General features: G+C 38.5%; 1 protein-coding gene across 1 annotated transcript in view; it reads right to left on the bottom strand.

The window, feature by feature from the left end:
- The window catches only part of LOC115435827 (cysteine-rich secretory protein 3), a 35,388-nt gene extending 17,365 nt beyond the window's left edge, over positions 1–18,023 (bottom strand). Inside the window, exons 1-3 of the mRNA XM_030158439.1 lie at positions 17,800–18,023; positions 17,606–17,705; positions 8,016–8,313 (exon numbers count right to left, since the gene is read on the bottom strand). Of these exons, the coding sequence (XP_030014299.1) occupies positions 8,016–8,313; positions 17,606–17,705; positions 17,800–18,023 (622 nt within the window). The remainder of the gene's footprint in view (positions 1–8,015; positions 8,314–17,605; positions 17,706–17,799) is intronic.
- Positions 18,024–19,009: the final 986 nt, after the last annotated feature.

Genomic DNA, 19,009 nt, shown 5'->3' with positions numbered 1-19,009 from the left:
GATGCAATGATGAGTGGAATAACTGTCAGCGATAATGAATGAGAGGGCAGAACGATAAACTGAATGTGGGGGTGTGAGAGGTGTGCGTCTATAATAATATCACCTCTAACCAGCATCAGTCACCCCAGTGAGCACCGCTAAATTACTTCATTTTCTGTACAAATATTAAATTTTGGTCATACCTTGCTGTTTATATGCAAACCAGGTGCTATGGTAATACACTGTTATTTCCATCAGTATCAAAGAAAAACACTGACCGCTTGATTGGCAGTAAGGTACATAGCTCTTTCAATAAAAATGGTTTAGCATTATTTTCATACTGTTTGTTTTTAACTTTTTTTTACATTTCTTTTTTGTATTTCATCAACTTGAGTCATTAACAAAAAAATCAAATACTCAATAACTGTCATATTTTTAACCCTTTAAATGCCATGGTTGTAAAGTAAACAAACACTATTTTTTGATGGGTTTTTTTATTTATTTATTTATTTTTCAACATACTGCATAAAAATTTCATTACTTTTATTTATTTATTTATTTATTTATTTATTTATTGCAGTCTGGCATATGCCAATGATTAACATTAACACTAGTAAAAATGCATTATTATTTTTTTTGGTGCTAGGGTCAAATGTTAAAATACGTATTTTTTACTCACTTCAGAGAAGAGTACTCGTGCAATGGCAGATTTACCTACCGGCGCCCTTGGCGCCACGCAACTTGTTTGGAAATAAGCAGACAAACTTCAGTACTTCAGATGGAACTGAACCCCAGTCTTCTGCACTGTGATCCAAAGCATTACCTGCTGAGCTATACATCAGTAGTACTTTGAAATGATCTATTTATTACTATTTGATTTTCTTACTTCTTTTCAGGATGTGATGTTTATTCCTGTGGGTAGTGCTTGGGTGCCAAATTTTGCACCCCAGGCTCTCTTATGTCTGGTATTGAGGTTTTGCACAAACGTCACATGATCACATGGTTTTCTGTTTATGACACCATATGTCACAACGGGGGAAAATAAGAGGACTCAAATGCACAGTACTGAAGGGAAAAAAAACAAGTTTATTAAACATAAATGAAAACTAAACAACGGATAAACACAAAAACTAACACAAAACCTGGGTCAAAGTCCATAGAGGAGATGAACAAGTGTCCGGGTTATGGAGTGTAATGGAACGGAGTGAAGAGGAATGGACCAGCGCTGCATGGCTGCAAACCAAAGCCTTAAACAGGCTGGAAGGTAATTGGCTGCAGCCACGCAGCGCCAGCAGGTGAGTCTGATAATGATAAAATGAGGAGATAAGGAGAGGGAGGAGCCGAGGGCCACACAGACACAGATCATGACTGGAGCTGAGGACCACACAGGCACAGACCATGACAGAGGGAGGAGCTGAGAGTCACACCAGCACAGATCATGACACCATATTGGTAGGCAAGCTTTCCTTGGATCATACAACGTGTTAAACGATGGACCTGCTAAACTCCTGTGTACCGTTTATTACTCAGCTTTCACCAAGTATAAATTAGGCAGAAAGACCGCTCAGTTCCACTGGGGGCAGCGGTGGTTCTGTTCTGCCGACCGCTGTTTATAGTTATTACCACGGTTAGCGTAGCTTCTCAGTATAGTTAACCTGTTGCTATTGGCGGCGTGGAAAAAAAGAATTGTCATCATGTGATACGGTGATGAAGACCCCTTTAAACCTGCCAGGAGGGCTTCCCCTGGACTATCACCCTATAGAGACAGAGTGATTGTGGATCTACCTGCTCCCTTTGCCAGTGATGACAGCCAGAGTTTCCTCAGCTGGGTGAAGCAGCTGGAAGTGGCAGTCGGAGCTACGGCGGGCGACACCGGTGAGTTCAGCTGGAGCTGGTGAGAATACTCCCCATCCATCTGTGCAAGTCTGCTTTTCTACTATGGGACAGCCTTCCCGATGCGGTCAAGTCAAATTTTGTGGCCATGAAAGAGAAGATGGGATCATCTTTTGGACACAGACAGTTAATGGACCGTTTTACAGCTAACATATCGGCTAGTTCACGAGTTCCGAGGGAGAGCCTGGAGGTGTACGTGGCTGATGTGAGCTGGCTGGAGCTGGTACTCCCGTTTTTACCTCTGAGTTGACCGCGCATCACTGTTGTTAGTAAACACTGAAACTCATCTATGGTGCCTTTATCACAAGCAGACTTACAAATAACAAAACACGCAAACACGAGTCCAAACAAAAACACAATATAAAGCAACAGTTCTGACTTTCTGGATCCAGATAGCGTGCCTACCAGTAAGGCGGTGTAAACAACAGTCACATGACCAGTGACGTCAGCTGCAAGTCCTCAATTGGAGGAGGGAGTGGGTCTACTGTGCACGCACCATTTATAACCAGTGTTTATATGGTAAAGGGAGTTAAATCTGAACTGAACGAAAGTCTAATAATCATGAAAAGATAACTGTCTATTCAAGCAGGATTTGGGTCTGCATGAAAAACACACAGGCAGCCGCAGAAGCTGTGGAATGTATTATACAGTTCGAACAATAGAAGTGCATGACATGTCCAACAGCCAATAAATGCAGCCATATTTAACTACACACACCAGTTAGATATAGGCCTATGTTTAACACCGTTGTGTGATTCTCTCAACTACTGGCTATTGTAAATCACACAACGGTGTTAAACATAGGCCTATATCTAACTGGTGTGTGTAGTTAAATATGACTGCATTTACTGGCTGTTGGACATGTGTCAGCATCTTGTGAATCATCACAGTGTTTTGTTTGACAGATGATCAAGTATTCTACATGAACACACACATTTTCCTGTATGAACTACTAGTAGGCCAACTACCAAGTAGAAAAAAACATACTACAACTACATCTAAGCCTCAGGGTTGGCTAGGATTAATGTCTGCATTGTGTATATAGGGATATGACACTTTGGAGAAGAGATATCACATATGTACAGCAGTAAAAACAAAAGCTTAAGTGATCTGGTATATATATATATATATATATATATATATATATATATATATATATATATATATATATGTCACAGTAGAGATTGAAATCCAGTAGGATTCCTAACCCTACTAGGACAGATAGGAATTATAGTTTGTCCTAGGACAAACTAAAATTCCTATCTGTCCTAGTAGGATTACAAATCCTACTAGGACAGATTGAAATTTTAGTTTGTCCTAGGACAAACTGAAATCCTACAAGAAATTAGGATCTGAAGATTGGAATTCCAATCTGTCCTAGGAGAATTTGCAATCCTACTAGGACAGATTGTAATTTGCAACTATTGTACACTAGTGAGTAGTGTACAACATTTTCTTACATTTCAGTGTAAGGAAAAACCTTTGTAGTATTACTTGTTTGAAATTTTGAAGTTAGCTGTAGACTAACGTTAGTGTCACTATTGAGTAGTATGTAGCACATTTAAGTATTAGAAAAATAACTGACAAAACCTCTGTAGTATTACTTGTTTGAAATTTTGAAGTTAGCTATAGACTAAGTTCACTGTCACTATTGAGTAGTATGTAGCACCTTTAAGTATTAGAAAAAAACAACTGACAAAACCTCTATAGTATTACTTGTTTGAAATTTTGAAGTTAGTACTATAGACTAAGGTTATTGTCACTTAACTAGTGAGTAGTATGCAGCACATTTAAGTCTTAGAAAAAGTCTTTGAATCTTAGCTATAGAATATTAGATTCAAAGTCTGTGTAAATTCTGAATAAAATCATGGTTTGTAAGAATATTGTTGTTTCTATAGAATATTAGATTCAAAGTCTGTGTAAATTCTGAATAAAATCATGGTTTGTAAGAATATTGTTGTTTCTATAGAATATTAGATTCAAAGTCTGTGTAAATTCTGAATAAAATCATGGTTTGTAAGAATATTGTTGTTTCTTTTACTTTTAACCCTACCATCTAGACCAGGGGGCAGCAAAATGCCAATGCCAACTTTAACATCGTACATTTTCTGAATGGCTTGGCAACAATTAGATAATAATAAAATTGTATGTTGCCATCGCAACGGGTTGTTTACAGGTATGTTTTTCAAATTCTACCGATTTCTGAATACAAATGTGTCTCATTTACATACCAATGACAGTTACAAACGGCCATTGAATAAGGTTGGACCAGATAGGACAGCTGGCATCCTGGTTACAATGTGTATTGACCTAAGGGCCATATACTGTATCTAAGATATGAAAATAATTCAGCTGGAATAGTGATGGCGAAATCGTAGGACAGACTGAAATTCCAATCTTCAGATCCCACTTCCAAATAGAATTACAATCTGTCCTAGTAGGATTGTAAATTCTCCTAGGACAGATTGGAATTCCAATCTTCAGATCCTAATTTCTTGTAGGATTTCAGTTTGTCCTAGGACAAACTGAAATTACTATCTGTCCTAGTAGGATTAGGAATCCTACTGGATTTCAATCTCTACTGTGACATATATATACAGGGTGGGGAAGCAAAATTTACAATATTTTGAGGCAGGGATTGAAAAACAGTGTATGACCAATTAGTTTATTGAAAGTCATGAGAATTTATTTGCCACAAGAAAATTTACATCATAGAAGATGTTTTTATTCTATGTGTCCTCCTTCTTTCTCAATAACTGCCTTCACACACTTCCTGAAACTTGCGCAAGTGTTCCTCAAATGTTCGGGTGACAACTTCTCCCATTCTTCTTTAATAGTATCTTCCAGACTTTCTCGTAATAGTTTTGCTCATAGTCATTCTTTTCTTTCCATTATAAACAGTCTTTATGGACACTCCAACTATTTTTTAAATCTCCTTTGGTGTGACGAGTGGATTCAGCAAATCACACACTCTTTGACGTTTGCTTTCCTGATTACTCATATGGGCAAAAGTTTCTGAAAAGGTATGGATAATAGTGTTAGGTATGATTATGACATCAATATATGTTTGGTTTCAAAACAACTGACGTAGTGCCTGCTGAGAAAAAACAACTAAATGTTCATTGTAAATTTGGTTCCCCACCCTGTATATATATATATATATATATATATATATATATATATATATATATATATATATATATATATATATATATATATATATTCCATTGCTTAGAATGTGCAGATTCACTGGGTTTGCTGGGTCAGAATTTGAATGTACAAATATGAATAACATTTGAATTCTAACCTAACATAGAGTGTGAAAAATATTATGACTTTTAATAACATGAAGTGCAACGTGTGTATAATATGCTCACACAGATACCAGAAGGTTGAAAAAACAGTTCCATGCTACTTTAATAGAAATATGAACCACCTCTGTCACACAGTATTAAATGTTCTATACTGATGAAATCTCTTATGTAGCCACAGAGTTGCATTCATCCAGATATGGTTTTCCCAGAACAAAAAGTTTCCCCATGAGGTACGGAATGAAAATCACTGTTATTTAAAGTAATAGTAGTTTGAAGAGGCCTGAGTCCAGCTCCAGGCAGAAAACTGAACACTTAATGCAGCTGCAATTCACGTTTCCCCTCAAAATTATGTGTGACGGGCATAACAATTATTTGCTGAAAATATAAGGTTGCTCAGCTGCAGTGCTGAGTTCTGATAATCTTTAGAAAAATCCAGTTTAATGGCTGTGTTTAAGGGTCCTTTCAGCTAACAAGTTCTGCTCTTCAGTGTGTTTGTTCTAAAAACCCAAATGAAACAGTTAAAGAATGACGTCAGTCTCCTGTTCCTATTCATATCCACACTGAAGTCCTGACATGAGACAAATTTGCATTAACTGAATGACTCGAGTCAAGGAGTGCAGGGAAGTGCCGGTCAAATGGAAGGGTTGAAACCACAGCCTGTAGAAGATAAATGAACAGCAACCGGTGGACGGTGGAATACCAACTGAAAACCTCAAATCTAGCATTTGGTGATCACTGCCTTGGTTTTTGGAGAAAAAATAACCTTAAAAAACAGGTTAAAGATGAATGTAAAGGTGATATTAAATGCCATCAAATAATCTGAAATACTTGATGAATGTCAACACACAGTCATGATGATGCAACAGTAATGACAACTTTATAGATAAACACATTAGTACAGAAGCTGACCATTCAATACCAAAGGAATGTCATTATTATTAACCCTCAAAGACCCAAACAGCCACTGGAATCCAAATTATCTACTGATGTATAATGTTTAGTGCCTGTTGATGCACAAATCCTATCAACACATGTAACTAACTGGTGTAAAGTTAGTCATCTTTTCATGGTCATCAGATATGACCCATTTGGACGTTCAGAGGCTACAACACTGACTCACTAATAAAACCCATGGAGTGGATGGAGACACTTGTTTTTGTGTTCAGTCAAAGGTGGGGTAGGCCATCTTAGAAATATGGTCTGAGCAAGCTACATTTTGAAAATACACAATTCAAAAGTTGAAACCCCTTTCTCTAGACATCACCCCAAAGCCACGCCTCCAGAGTACTGGCACACGTAATGCTTACTCCCAAGTGTTTACGAGCGCTGCACTGCAACTATTCGCACGGCCTGTGGAGCCTACCTCATTCAGTCTCCTCCAACCCCCCCCCCCACAGATCCATGAATTCCTGAATTCTGGTTCTGTCTTTGTTTCCTGTACAAGTTCTCCAAGCCTCTGAGATCGCACAATTCATACCCAAAGAGGGGTATGCACTGAAGGGGGAGGGACAAATGGCAGTTAAGTTTGATAGACATATCACCATTCAATCATTTCGATGAGCCAGTTAAAATGATTGGATGGTGTTTTTTCAGTCCTGTCTGTTCCACAGGTGACTATTTTTTTTTTTTTTTTTTGTGTTAGAGCATTTAATTAACTGGTTGCAATTGGGGTGTGAAGGGTATTTTAAGCAATATAGTAAAAAATGCTCCAGGAAAACATCTCCCATCCTACCATTAATGATACATTTTACTGAAAAAGTCACTTATTCTTCAGTTTTCTGTTTCTGATTTAATGACCTTCAACTTTACTCCAAGCTTTTATGAACATGACATGTTCATGTTACATGATCAATGAATTGTATATAGGAAAATACATAATTTTGTACAGAAAAATGCAAAATGCAGAGGATAATATTATAATAAAAGGGGATAAATCCCTTGAGAGGTAAAATATAGAGGAAACATTTATTTGGGAAGTGCTACAAAAGTACGTCTGGGTCTTAATGGGTTAATGTACCTACATTAGGTTTGAAATAAACGTGAATGAATAAATGAATTATGTTATATTATGTCAAGTTATTCTTCAGAACTTTCAGACTGGATGAAACCTAATCCTCTGACAGTCTTGGTGTAACGCTACAGTCGAGCTCTGTGTCACGAAAAATCAGTTGAGAAAGATGAACTCAGCAGGTGGGAGAGCTGTCAATCACAGCTGTCAATCAAAAGCCTTCTGATTTCCTAAAGGACCCCCACATCACTCATTAGAGGATGAAGCAAATGAGTCCATAATGACTCATCGAAAATATGACTGACTTAATAGTATTAATACAGATAAATGGAAACATTTTGGTTTGGAGTCTTTTGGAGCCATTTCCACACGTTTCCATGTTTCCACTTTGTCATTTCAAGTCTTGGTTCTTACCAGTAAATAAATAAATGTTCATCTTGCAGTATCGTGCCAGTCTTTAAAGGCCACATCTTTGGTAATAATAAAATAAAAGACCCTGCCCTTTTTCTGTGTTTTCTATATTTTTATCTCACCTGCCAATAGGCATGAGCTTTTGTGAAGGTGCTTTGTCTGTTGTTGTTATCGTCTTCATTAGCAGTAAATTCAAACATCTTCTCTGGTCGGATTCATGTCAAATTTAATATGTAGCCTCTTTGGGACAATGTCTTCAAAGTCTGTATAGATCAATGTAGTTACTATTGAGCACTGATAGGAGGCCATATATGGACTTCCATTTGGGTCCATGACCTTTATCACGGGTAGTACAGAGGAGCCAACAGCAGAAACATCAATTAAAAGTTTAGAACAGTTTATTAACAAACAGGCTAAGAACAGGCAGGGAGCAGGCAGTAGGAGAGCCAGGGACAGGCGGTAGGTCGGGAGCCGGAGAATCCTCTCTTGAACCAGGTGGGCGCAGACTGAAGATGTGGTCATGGGCAGAAGGCGGTTCAACATCCAGGGCTCAGGCGGAGAGGCGAGGTGAAACAAAGGCAGGTCTTTACCGGGGGACGAGGACAGGCAGGCGAGGACAGGCAGGCAAGAGAGGTCGAATCCAGGTGGCAGGCGGAACGGGTCAGGACGGGCTGGGTCAGGATCTGGGAACAGGCTCGGAAAATAATGCTGAAGAGTACACGCTAAGTGAGACAATCTGGGAGAGAGGCAAGGCCAGAGAACAGGTATATATACCCCCCCGCCTAATGAGCCAGGTGGAGGTGGAGAGAGTTAGGCTGATTAGCGGGAGCGGGAACAGGGAATGAGGAGGTGTGGCCAAGGGAGAGAGAGAAGAAAAGAGAGAGCAGAAAAGATAGGGTTGTGACAACCTTTGACCCTGACTGACTTTATAGGGTCAAACTCAAGGTCGCTGATGTCTAGATTTCAATAATCTTCTCCAAAACCACTGATCAGATTCATTTCAAATTTCATATGTAACTCCCTTGGGACAATGTCTACATGATTGTTTGATGGATTTTAGAGATATTAAAAATGTGCCTTTACTTATAATAGTCCACATTTTGATGGCTTATAACATGGAAATAGTTAGATATATCATTATAGTTACTATTGAACACTGATAGGAAGTCATATATATTTACATACATGTAATTAGTTGAGTTATTCTCCAAAGTACCACCCACTTCTATTGGGAGACTGATCTTATCTTAGACTGATCTTAGTTTGCAATACTTTTTATTTTTTAATGTAAATAACTGTGCCTTTTACTTATATTTTTACTTTTACTTATACTTATGTTTTACTGATATTTGATGTCTGTGTCAATTCTTGCACTGAACCTAAGAGCTTTGCCTCCATTTCATTGTCCTTGGTACAATGACAATAAAGAGATTCTGATTCTGATTTTGATTCTGATTCTGATATGGGCAAACACATGTGGGGCCACCATGGAAACTGCAGACAAAGCCACATGGGACCCTTACACGCAGCCCACTTGTAACCCTTCTGGGGCCCACATGGACATGCTGGTGGGGAACATGTGTATGAAAAGATCTGAGTGACCATGGGAGAAAGTATCGCAGCTGAATGTAGTGGATAGTAGGGATGTAAACAATTACTATCGACTGACAATTAATTGTTGATAAGAATGTGCTCGATTAAATTGGGGCTTAATTGCCCTTTTCCGCGGTGGAATTTGTGATGTCGCCACTGCCCAAACTAGGCTTTATTGCTTAAGTTGAATAACGGGGGGAGTCACCCTGACCTGTCCACTTGTCCACACCTGTCTACACCTGTCCACACCTGTCCATACCTGTCCACCTGTCCACACCTGTCCATACCTGTCCACCTGTCCACACCTGTCCATACCTGTCCACACCTGTCCATACCTGTCCACCTGTCCACACCTGTCCATACCTGTCCACACCTGTCCATACCTGTCCACACCTGTCCATACCTGTCCACCTGTCCACACCTGTCCATACCTGTCCACACCTGTCCATACCTGTCCACACCTGTCCGAAGGCTGTCGGTTTGTCCGCGCTGCAACGCCGCGGCTGGGATAGCCGGTCATCAAACCGAATCATGGCGCTGATGAGTTAGGATGGCTTTAGGTACATGGTGGAGCCAAACACAGACCGGCCCGTCCGCACAAATGCGGGGTCGGTATTGGACCAGTATGGGACCAGTCTCGGACGGAGTGTTTTCCCTGGAGGTTGGTCTAGTCCGCGGTCATCTGGACTATCTGGTCAGTGAAAACATTCATGTTGAAGTTGAAAATATCCTCCAGGCTCCTGATCTGGGCCACAGGTATGTCCCGCGGTCACCCCGGTGGCAATGGACAATAGTTGGGGGGGGGGGGGGGGGCATCACTGCTGAAATCTCGCTCCATCATGTCAGTGATGCAAAGTCAGAAATGCCCATTTCTTGTAAACTGCCCCTCTTCAGATCTATTTATTTTACTGAATTTCTCTGCAGAATTTCTTTAGTTCTACTCCATAAATGTCATTGCCTGTACTGTATCCAGTGGTTCAAGAAGTCAGTCATTAAGGAATATGACATGTTTTTTTCATTAAGTAAACAATATTTAGCTTTTATTCTTAGACCCTATCGAAAAAGAGAAATTTAGGTTAACAGGAAAATTGCCGCTTATCATTAATCAATCAATAAGGTCAACCAACTAATGATTAATGGATTAATCCAGTGTTTTTCCACCTTTGGATTGGGACCCCACATGGAGTCGCCTGGGATTCAAATGGGGTCACCTGAAATTTCTAGTAATTGATAAAAATCAAAAAACAAAACAAAACTTACTAATAAAAATATATGGTGAGTTGAGAGAGACAATCCCAGTATATAAAAGACAAACTGTGAAGTTGAAACTGAAGCACTGTGGTTCTATTTATCTTTCAAATGTTCATTGTGGTCGGTTTCAGATGCTGCAGCTCTTTCATAATTCATAGTTTTGTTTGTTTGTTCAGTATTAATTGTCCTCCTTGTAAATCCAAGCTGGACTGACTGTACATATCCTGACCAAGGAAAATAAAATTCTCACTTTGTGCAGTAATCTACACCTGGCTTTTCTGCTTCCGTCCATAATATTATACATTATATAGACTAAATGTCGTCTAATTTACCTTCATTTGGAACATAGTATAGAAAACTATTACATGATCAAAAACAAATTAATTTTAGAAAAAAAAAAGTCTCCATTTTGAATGTCTGGGGTCGCCAGAAATTTGTGATGTTAAGATGGGGTCACAAGACAAAAAAGGTTGGGAACCACTGGATTAACTGATAATTTGCATCCCTAGTGGGTATAGAAGAAAAATAACTGGGAAAGTAGAACGTATGCTGTACAGTTTTTGGTGTCAGTCTTTACAAAGGAATTGAAGACATGGAGACAAACTATGACACACATCTATACGTTAAGAAGAAACATTAACTAGTTACCCTCGGCCCTCACCACAGGGTATTGTCATCAGTTGGTCGTCTGTCTGTCCCGTCCGTATGTACAAAAACTTTGGCGTGCTCCAGTGGTTCTCAACCAGGAGGGGGGGTAATAAATAGTCAAAGATAAGGTGATGGGAGCTCACTTTCACTTTCTCACAGCTTTATCCTCCACATACCGGTCTGTCTTATTCCTATTAGAAGTACATCACTCGCTCCTTACAGTACATGTATGATAAACCTACACAATGACATATTCTGAAAATGCCATGAAACTGATGTCTAAGTTTTTCACAGTCATACATCCCATATTATAAGATGACAATTACAGTGATTCCTTCCATTTCTTCGGACCCGGTAGCAGACATGGTTTCATTGCTTGTTTGTTGCTGCCGTGGCTGCATGGAATTCCCATTCTCACAATGCACTTAGTGACAAAATTTCCAAAAAGGCCAGAGTGATATTTGTTATGTAAACAGACTACTTGTGATGGAGTCTTCTCCAAAGTTGTTCATTGTGAGGGAAGTGATTAATGTTCATAAGCACGGAAATAGGGCTGCACGATACTGGAAAAAAATGATGTGATTTTTTTTAACCCTGCGATATATATTGCGATATGAAAAAATACTCAGGACATTATAGCTGCATTGTGCCGACGTAAATGTTCAAACTAATTAGTTGTGTTTCCTCACATTGTGGCAACAGGTGCAAGGCACTATCGACACAGAACACATGTTTAAACATCATCCTTCTTGTAGTCGAAATAATTCCAGATAACTGACGTTGCTTTTCTTTTTGGCACCAAGTCTTCATTTACAGTGATTTTCTCTTGTTCGTTGAGCATTTTTCAATGTTGTTACCAGCGACTTACTCCAAACTGATTAAGAATAACTGTGATTGGTGGATCACTGTGTGCAGTATGTGTCAGGTATCTTTGATATTAGATGAGAACACGTTGAGTTCATTTGCTTCCTACATTGCAGGACCTGTGATGTGACTATTACGCACATGTACATCACGATGTTGATGCTCAAACAATTTATTGTGCAGCTCTACATGGAAAGACTAATGGATTAATGACAATTAGGTTATCACTGGGGTTTTACACGTTTGAAGAAAAATTTGTGATGAAAGTCATATGCTGCTTTAAGACACTAACAATGATGGTTGGACCTAATCATGAAAAAAAACATCCAGAAGAAAATGCAGATAATCAAAACGGTATAGGAATTAACCCTTTCATGCATGAATTATGAGAACCTTAGTCAATCTTTTTTCTTGAGTGATTTTTCCCTCTTTAGGCATGAAAAAAACAATGCACCTGAAATTTTTTATGACCCTATTTTTCATGGAGTTACAAAAATGTCCACTTAGCTGGACACCATGTATTTGATTTTTAAAGCAAAGAAACCTGTATTTAAAACACATTATCAGAAAGTGATAAACTGTGTGAAAACTATGAAATAAAAACATTTTTAAAGCCACTAATGCCGTTTTCTCACATTTTATTATACTCTAAATACCAGTTGTTACTCAATTCCTGGTGATAATATGCAAAAAAAAAAAAAAAAAAAATTGATTAAGAAAACTGTTAATTACAGTCTAATAACAATTAGCAATTAATTTACACTAAAACATATTACTGCAGATCAGGTTTATCAAGAACAGCAAAGTTTTTTTTTTTTCCATTTTATTTATTTATTTAGACAAGGACAATGCACAATATACATTAACCTTAAAAAGGAGCGATATAGTGTGCCAGGTTATAGCACTAGTGCTCATTTCCACCTGTAGTCCCTGAACCGGCTGATGTTCTCATTAAAAAAAACACAGACATTAATAAAAACTAAAACATTAAAAAACAGTTAAAAAAAAAAAAGCATTTCTACAAGTCCATCTATATAAAATATTCATTCACATCCAATCATTCACTCCTACTCGTCCCACACACATTAATGATATGAATGTCAGTGTATTATGGGATGGTGCATAAGTGTCCATAGTGTTGGCTGATATGGAACTAAAACAACAAAACTCATGAATATACAAGAGAACAGATGTAAAATAACGGTCCACTGCAGTGGCCAGTATGCATGAAAGGGTTAAGCTCACAGTCAGATGTTTACAATAACACTTATACATAGTCTGATACTGTTTTTGACCATATTTCCTCATATCCAACGGTCATATAGACACTAAAACCGCCATGATGTCTGTTTTCTGCCCATGTGTTAAGAATTTCATGGGTATAATCCAACAAACCAAGCAGCCTTGAAATTCCAGTTTCCTCATCGTCGTGCCTGTCGGACGAGTAGCTCCTTCATCTGGTGGCTGTTCAGGCGTCGCTGCTGTCTATGACCTGTTAAGCCACTAGTGTAGGGTGCACCCTGTCAGTTTCTGGAGGACATGGTAGCAGGTCTCTCTCAAATACCTCACACAGTAAACCTGAGAAAAATTCAGTCTGACGCTGGCCTTCAGTTGGTTCTGGCCCAGGATGCAGATGTTGCAAGTTGCATCTTTGGCCTCCAGCCTAGCGACGTCTTCACAGAGGGAATAAAAACATGTATAAGACCCCTGATCGACTGGTTAAAATCCTCTGAGGCTCCAGAGTCAGCATACGTTTGCTGTGGTCCTCTACTCTGATCCATGTTGGGTCCAGTTTGGAGTCCAGTTGGTGAAATAGAGCAGCACCTCGGTGTTGTTCAGGTAGCATTGTGATAGCTTCAGGTGTTAAACTACCTAGTATAATTTTTTCCCAATTTGGCATTTTTTGAAGATATTGTATAGGCGAAAAAAGGTTTGTTGCATTTGCACAATTAACCCATAAAGACCCAAACATCCACTGGTGACTAAAAGCCTCTACTGATCTAAACTGTTTAATACCTGATGATCCACTAATCCTGTCAATACATGTAAATAACTGGTGTAAAATGCAGTTTGTCGTCTTTTCATGGTCATCAGATATGACCCATTTGGACGTTCAGAGGCTCTGTAGTGAACGTGGAAACACCATCATCTTCTACGACACAGGTGTCAAACATACAGGCCGGGAGCCAAATCCAGCCCGCCAAAGGGTTCAGTCCGGTCCCTGGGATGAATTTATGAAAGCAAAAATGACACTGAAGATATTAACAATCATTTTAGGTCAATTCAATCTGAAGTGGATCAGACCAGTAGAATACTATTATAATAACCTATAAATAATGAAAACTGTACATTTTTCTCATTGCTTTAGTGTAAAAAAAAAATTAAAAAAAAGTAAAATTACACAAAAATGGTTACATTTACAGCCTTTTATAAAAGAAAATGTGAATAACCTGAAATCTCTTAAGAGAAGTATGTGGAATTTTAATAATATTCTAACTATAATTTAATGTTTTGTGTATTTGTAGATCCACTGTGATCTCTAAGTTGTGATTCACATGTATAAATGATAAACTAAGGTGTACTATTGTTAATATTGCACTTGTTTTACTTAAGAATTTTGAGGTTGTTCATATTTGTTCATGTTATGTTTGAGTACAATTCATAGATGGAAACATTTTCAGTATGGAATTTTACTTATTTCACTAAAATGTTATTATCCTACTATTTATATTATTTTACTGGTCCGGCCCACTTAATATCATACTAGGTTGTATGTGGCCCCTGAACTAAAATGAGTCTGACACCCCTGTTCTACAACATTGATTCACCAGTAAAACCCATGGAGTTGGATCCGTGACAGTAGATGGAGATACTTGTTTTATGTTCAGTTAATGATAGATTTGCTGAAAAAGTCACATTTTCTTCAGTTTTCTCTGTTTTGATATAACAACCTTTGAATTTACTCTGAACATCTAAATTAAATATAGGAAAATACATAATTTACAGGGAAAAATGCAAAATACAGCAGGATAATATTATAATAAATGGAGCTTAAATGGAGAGAAAAATTCATTTGGGAACTGCCAGAAAAGTACCACTGGGCCTTTATGGGTTAATATAAGGGCTGTGTTTGAATAGAACTTAAAATGGTTTAGTTATGAAAATAACATAGAACTTAACCAGAGCTTTTCCTTCTGCGTCTCCTCCATGTGCCTGTTAATTATAAGTCTCCGTATTGTGCATTTTTAAGTCCTTTTCACATTGATTGCTTCTTCTTTCGGGCCTTTTTATAGCCAGCTTTTATCTGTTCCCTCTGTTCCTAATTGACAGATCGCATCAATATTTCCTTTTTAAATTCAGTGTGTGGGCAGACTCCTGTTGTGGCTGTTTGTCTTCTATACGTGTCTGCTCTTCCTCCTCTGAGGATGAGGACGGTTAATAGAGTCACATCAGCTCAGACTGTTTTCCAAACAGAGCCTATATGTTACGGACACCAGTGTCTGTTTTATGTCATATTGTCATCATTGGAATCATTAAACTGATTGAAGAAAACAGAGTGATGAAGTGATGTCATTTAAACCAGCACTTCTGACAGAAACAAACAACATTCATTAACTGTAAATAAATTCCATTAGACGATATCAATTCCATATCTACGACGGCATATTAGGGCCACATAAAAAAATAAAAACGCTAATAGTGCAGATATTTGTCAGTTCTTATTCAGTGTAAGGGAGGAAGGGAGTGATGTCTGCTTCAAGTTTTTACTGGTACGAGGTCATTTCTACAGTGGAAACCAGTGCACTTGCAAAAGAGGTAACATTGAAATACCCTGGATAAGTAGGGGAGACTGGGGACAGTTGCAACATTTTTGACATTTCTGTCTCTGACTTTGAGCTCTTTTAACCCGGTGTCTTCAAACTGCTATGTAAACTAGCTTCAAGTGTCTGCTAATAAATGACCTAGAAAATGTCTGTGCAACACAAATATAGGGTGGGGAAGCAAAATTTACAATGAACATTTAGTTGTTTTTTCTCAGCAGGCACTACGTCAATTGTTTTGAAACCAAACATATATTGATGTCATAATCATACCTAACACTATTATCCATACCTTTTCAGAAACTTTTGCCCATATGAGTAATCAGGAAAGCAAACATCAAAGAGTGTGTGATTTGCTGAATGCACTCGTCACACCAAAGGAGATTTCAAAAATAGTTGGAGTGTCCATACAGACTGTTTATAATGTAAAGAAGAGAATGACTATGAGCAAAACTATTACGAGAAAGTCTGGAAGATACTATTAAAGAAGAATGGGAGAAGTTGTCACCCGAATATTTGAGGAACACTTGCGCAAGTTTCAGGAAGCGTGTGAAGGCAGTTATTGAGAAAGAAGGAGGACACATAGAATAAAAACATTTTCTATGATGTAAATTTTCTTGTGGCAAATAAATTCTCATGACTTTCAATGAACTAATTGGTCATACACTGTCTTTCAGTCCCTGCCTCAAAATATTGTAAATTTTGCTTCCCCACCCTGTAGAAAATGAATGACTTTATCTCAAACACAAGGAGTGAAATGTTACAATTGACCCCATAGTCCGGGTCATTTGTAACATACCTTGGGGTAAAATGTAACATTATAAAATCAGGACCATGACAATGACTTAAGATATTGACTGACTAATGGGAAGAGTTGGGTTTTGTTTCATAAAGCTGGAAAACCAATCTGGACCAGCAGCTGAAGTCTCATCCCATGACTTTGGATGTTTGCAGCCATATTTTTCTGCAAACTGATACGCAAGTTCTCCTACCTGTAATGTTAAACATATAAAAAAATGTTCAAAAAAGTTTCCCTATTCAATATTTTTTTTTTTTTTTATTTGTTGCCACCAGTATAACTTTCATAAATTCAGCCTGACTTATCCTCAGTTCTTATGTGCTTATCTCTGTGGGACAGAGTCCATAGTATGTATCAGCAGCACCTTTCAGATACTCTGTCCAAATCTTTTCTTGTTCATCAGTGAACATCTTTGTTGCAGAGTTGTAGCCTACTCATGGAAGTTCGCTTGATCTTCTAACTTCTTCCTCCCTTTGCAGAATCTATATAGAGTGACATGGCATACAGTTTTGCCACAGATCTGACTGACTTTCTGTGGACCTTTACGTCAGTGGATCTCCAGAGGGACCCCCCCCGTCAGTCTTTCTCTTCTGAGACCTCGGCATGTTAAAACTAAAAAAACAGTGACAGGGTTCCCATGGTCATGAAATCCTGGAAGAACAATTGAATTTTAGCTTGGAGTAGGTTGTAACATTTTAGAAAGTTTTACAATCTACCCCATGCAAGTTTGTTACAGCTGTCCCTGAGTGCATTAGTGATGAGTTGGCTTGCCTCACAGCTAGAAGCTAAAACAATACCACAAATAACCTGAATGAAAGATAGCTAAACAGACACATAATCAACATGACATACCTTTAATGAGTCCAACTACAAAGAAAGCTATGTACAGTGAACCCTCACACTTCGCGGTTAATGGGGGCTGTGACCCCCCGCGAATGGTGAAAAACCGCGATGTGGAGTACCACACAGTATATGTACATGTACATGTACGCGTGTACGCAAAATCTACGGAATGTACACTCACTTTGACGATCTCTCCTCTGTGCGTGGCTGACGAAGATCTTGATGATGACGATGGTGACGATGATTCTTGATGATCGATGGTAATGAAGATGATGGATTGCCTGTGCAGGTGTGAAGTATGGAATGTGATACCTGCACAGGTGCTGAGGGAGAGCTATGGGCAGAGGAGACGCATCATCGACCAACTCCCCTTACGAGAGAGTAGGAGAGGCTGGCGGAGGCGTACGGGCTGCAGGAGGAGGAGATGAGCGAGCAGGAGTACGAGTGGGCGTTCGAGGCGTAGGAGTTCGAGTAGCAGCAGCAGTGGGGGTGCCAGTAGGAGTAGCTTGTGGCGTATCTTGTGGCGTCTTTTTTTTGACGAGGAACATGGTGATGGGTAGTTGCTGCCTTTGTTTCTTTTTTTGGGCCAGGATGTCCATATACATATATATATATATATATATATATATATATATATATATATATATATATATATATATATATATATATATATTTTTTTTTTTTTTTTTTTTTTTTTTTCTTTTTTTTGAAACCTCCGCGATGTACTGAGACCGCGATTGCTGAGACCGCGAACTGTGAGGGTTCACTGTAATTGCAAAAGTAATTTGAGCAAAAAAATTACTTTCTTACCAGAAAATTATGTTTTCCCTCACAAATTTTGATGTGTCTGCCTCACAGCACAACAACTTCCCACATGGACTACGGACTAAATGAGCATGTGCAGAATGAATTAGGTGAGTTCTAACTTGTTCCTGATTGGAGCAATTGCAAGTGTTACAACTGACCCGTGTTACAACTGTCCCCGGTCTCCCCTATTCCTTCACAAATAGGGCAAAAGATAACATAGAGGATTGCATTTTTGGGTGATAGACTTTGAGATTACACACATATCCATGCTTTACAGAGATGCCAAAGGCCACAAATTTTCCTGGTGACTGGACTGGATCAAGACAGTCACTAAGTCATGCACCATTTGTGTTCATATTTTATGGACAGTATAGTTTTGATCCATTATGAGACTGTTTTAAGGGGCTGATGATAGGGTCAACTACACCAAAATGTTGCAGTGTACTGCTTAGATTAGATTAGATTAGATGAAACTTTATTGATCCCACACCACAAGGAAAATCACTGATCAAGGCAGCAATGGGATAAAGGAAATGTGCAGCATAAAGAGACAAATAACAAACAAACAATAGAAAAATAATATAATAGTAGTAAGTAATTAAACTCTGTAGGCTATATACATCATGTTCATGTCATGTTGCAGAAGAAAATGATATTTTACTGGTAAAATACAGTTTATTCGGTGCCTTTCACTGATATTTTCCTGGAATCTGTTTTCTGTTCTGAACTAAACTGAAAATGAACATTATCACCCATGCAGAAGGTCGAAGACTGCGCC

The sequence above is a fragment of the Sphaeramia orbicularis genome, chromosome 16 (genome assembly GCF_902148855.1).
Source record: "Sphaeramia orbicularis chromosome 16, fSphaOr1.1, whole genome shotgun sequence".
Lineage (NCBI taxonomy): Eukaryota > Metazoa > Chordata > Actinopteri > Kurtiformes > Apogonidae > Sphaeramia > Sphaeramia orbicularis.
The sequence above is the reverse complement of the archived record's forward strand: the minus strand, read 5'-3'. Positions and strand labels throughout refer to the sequence as shown.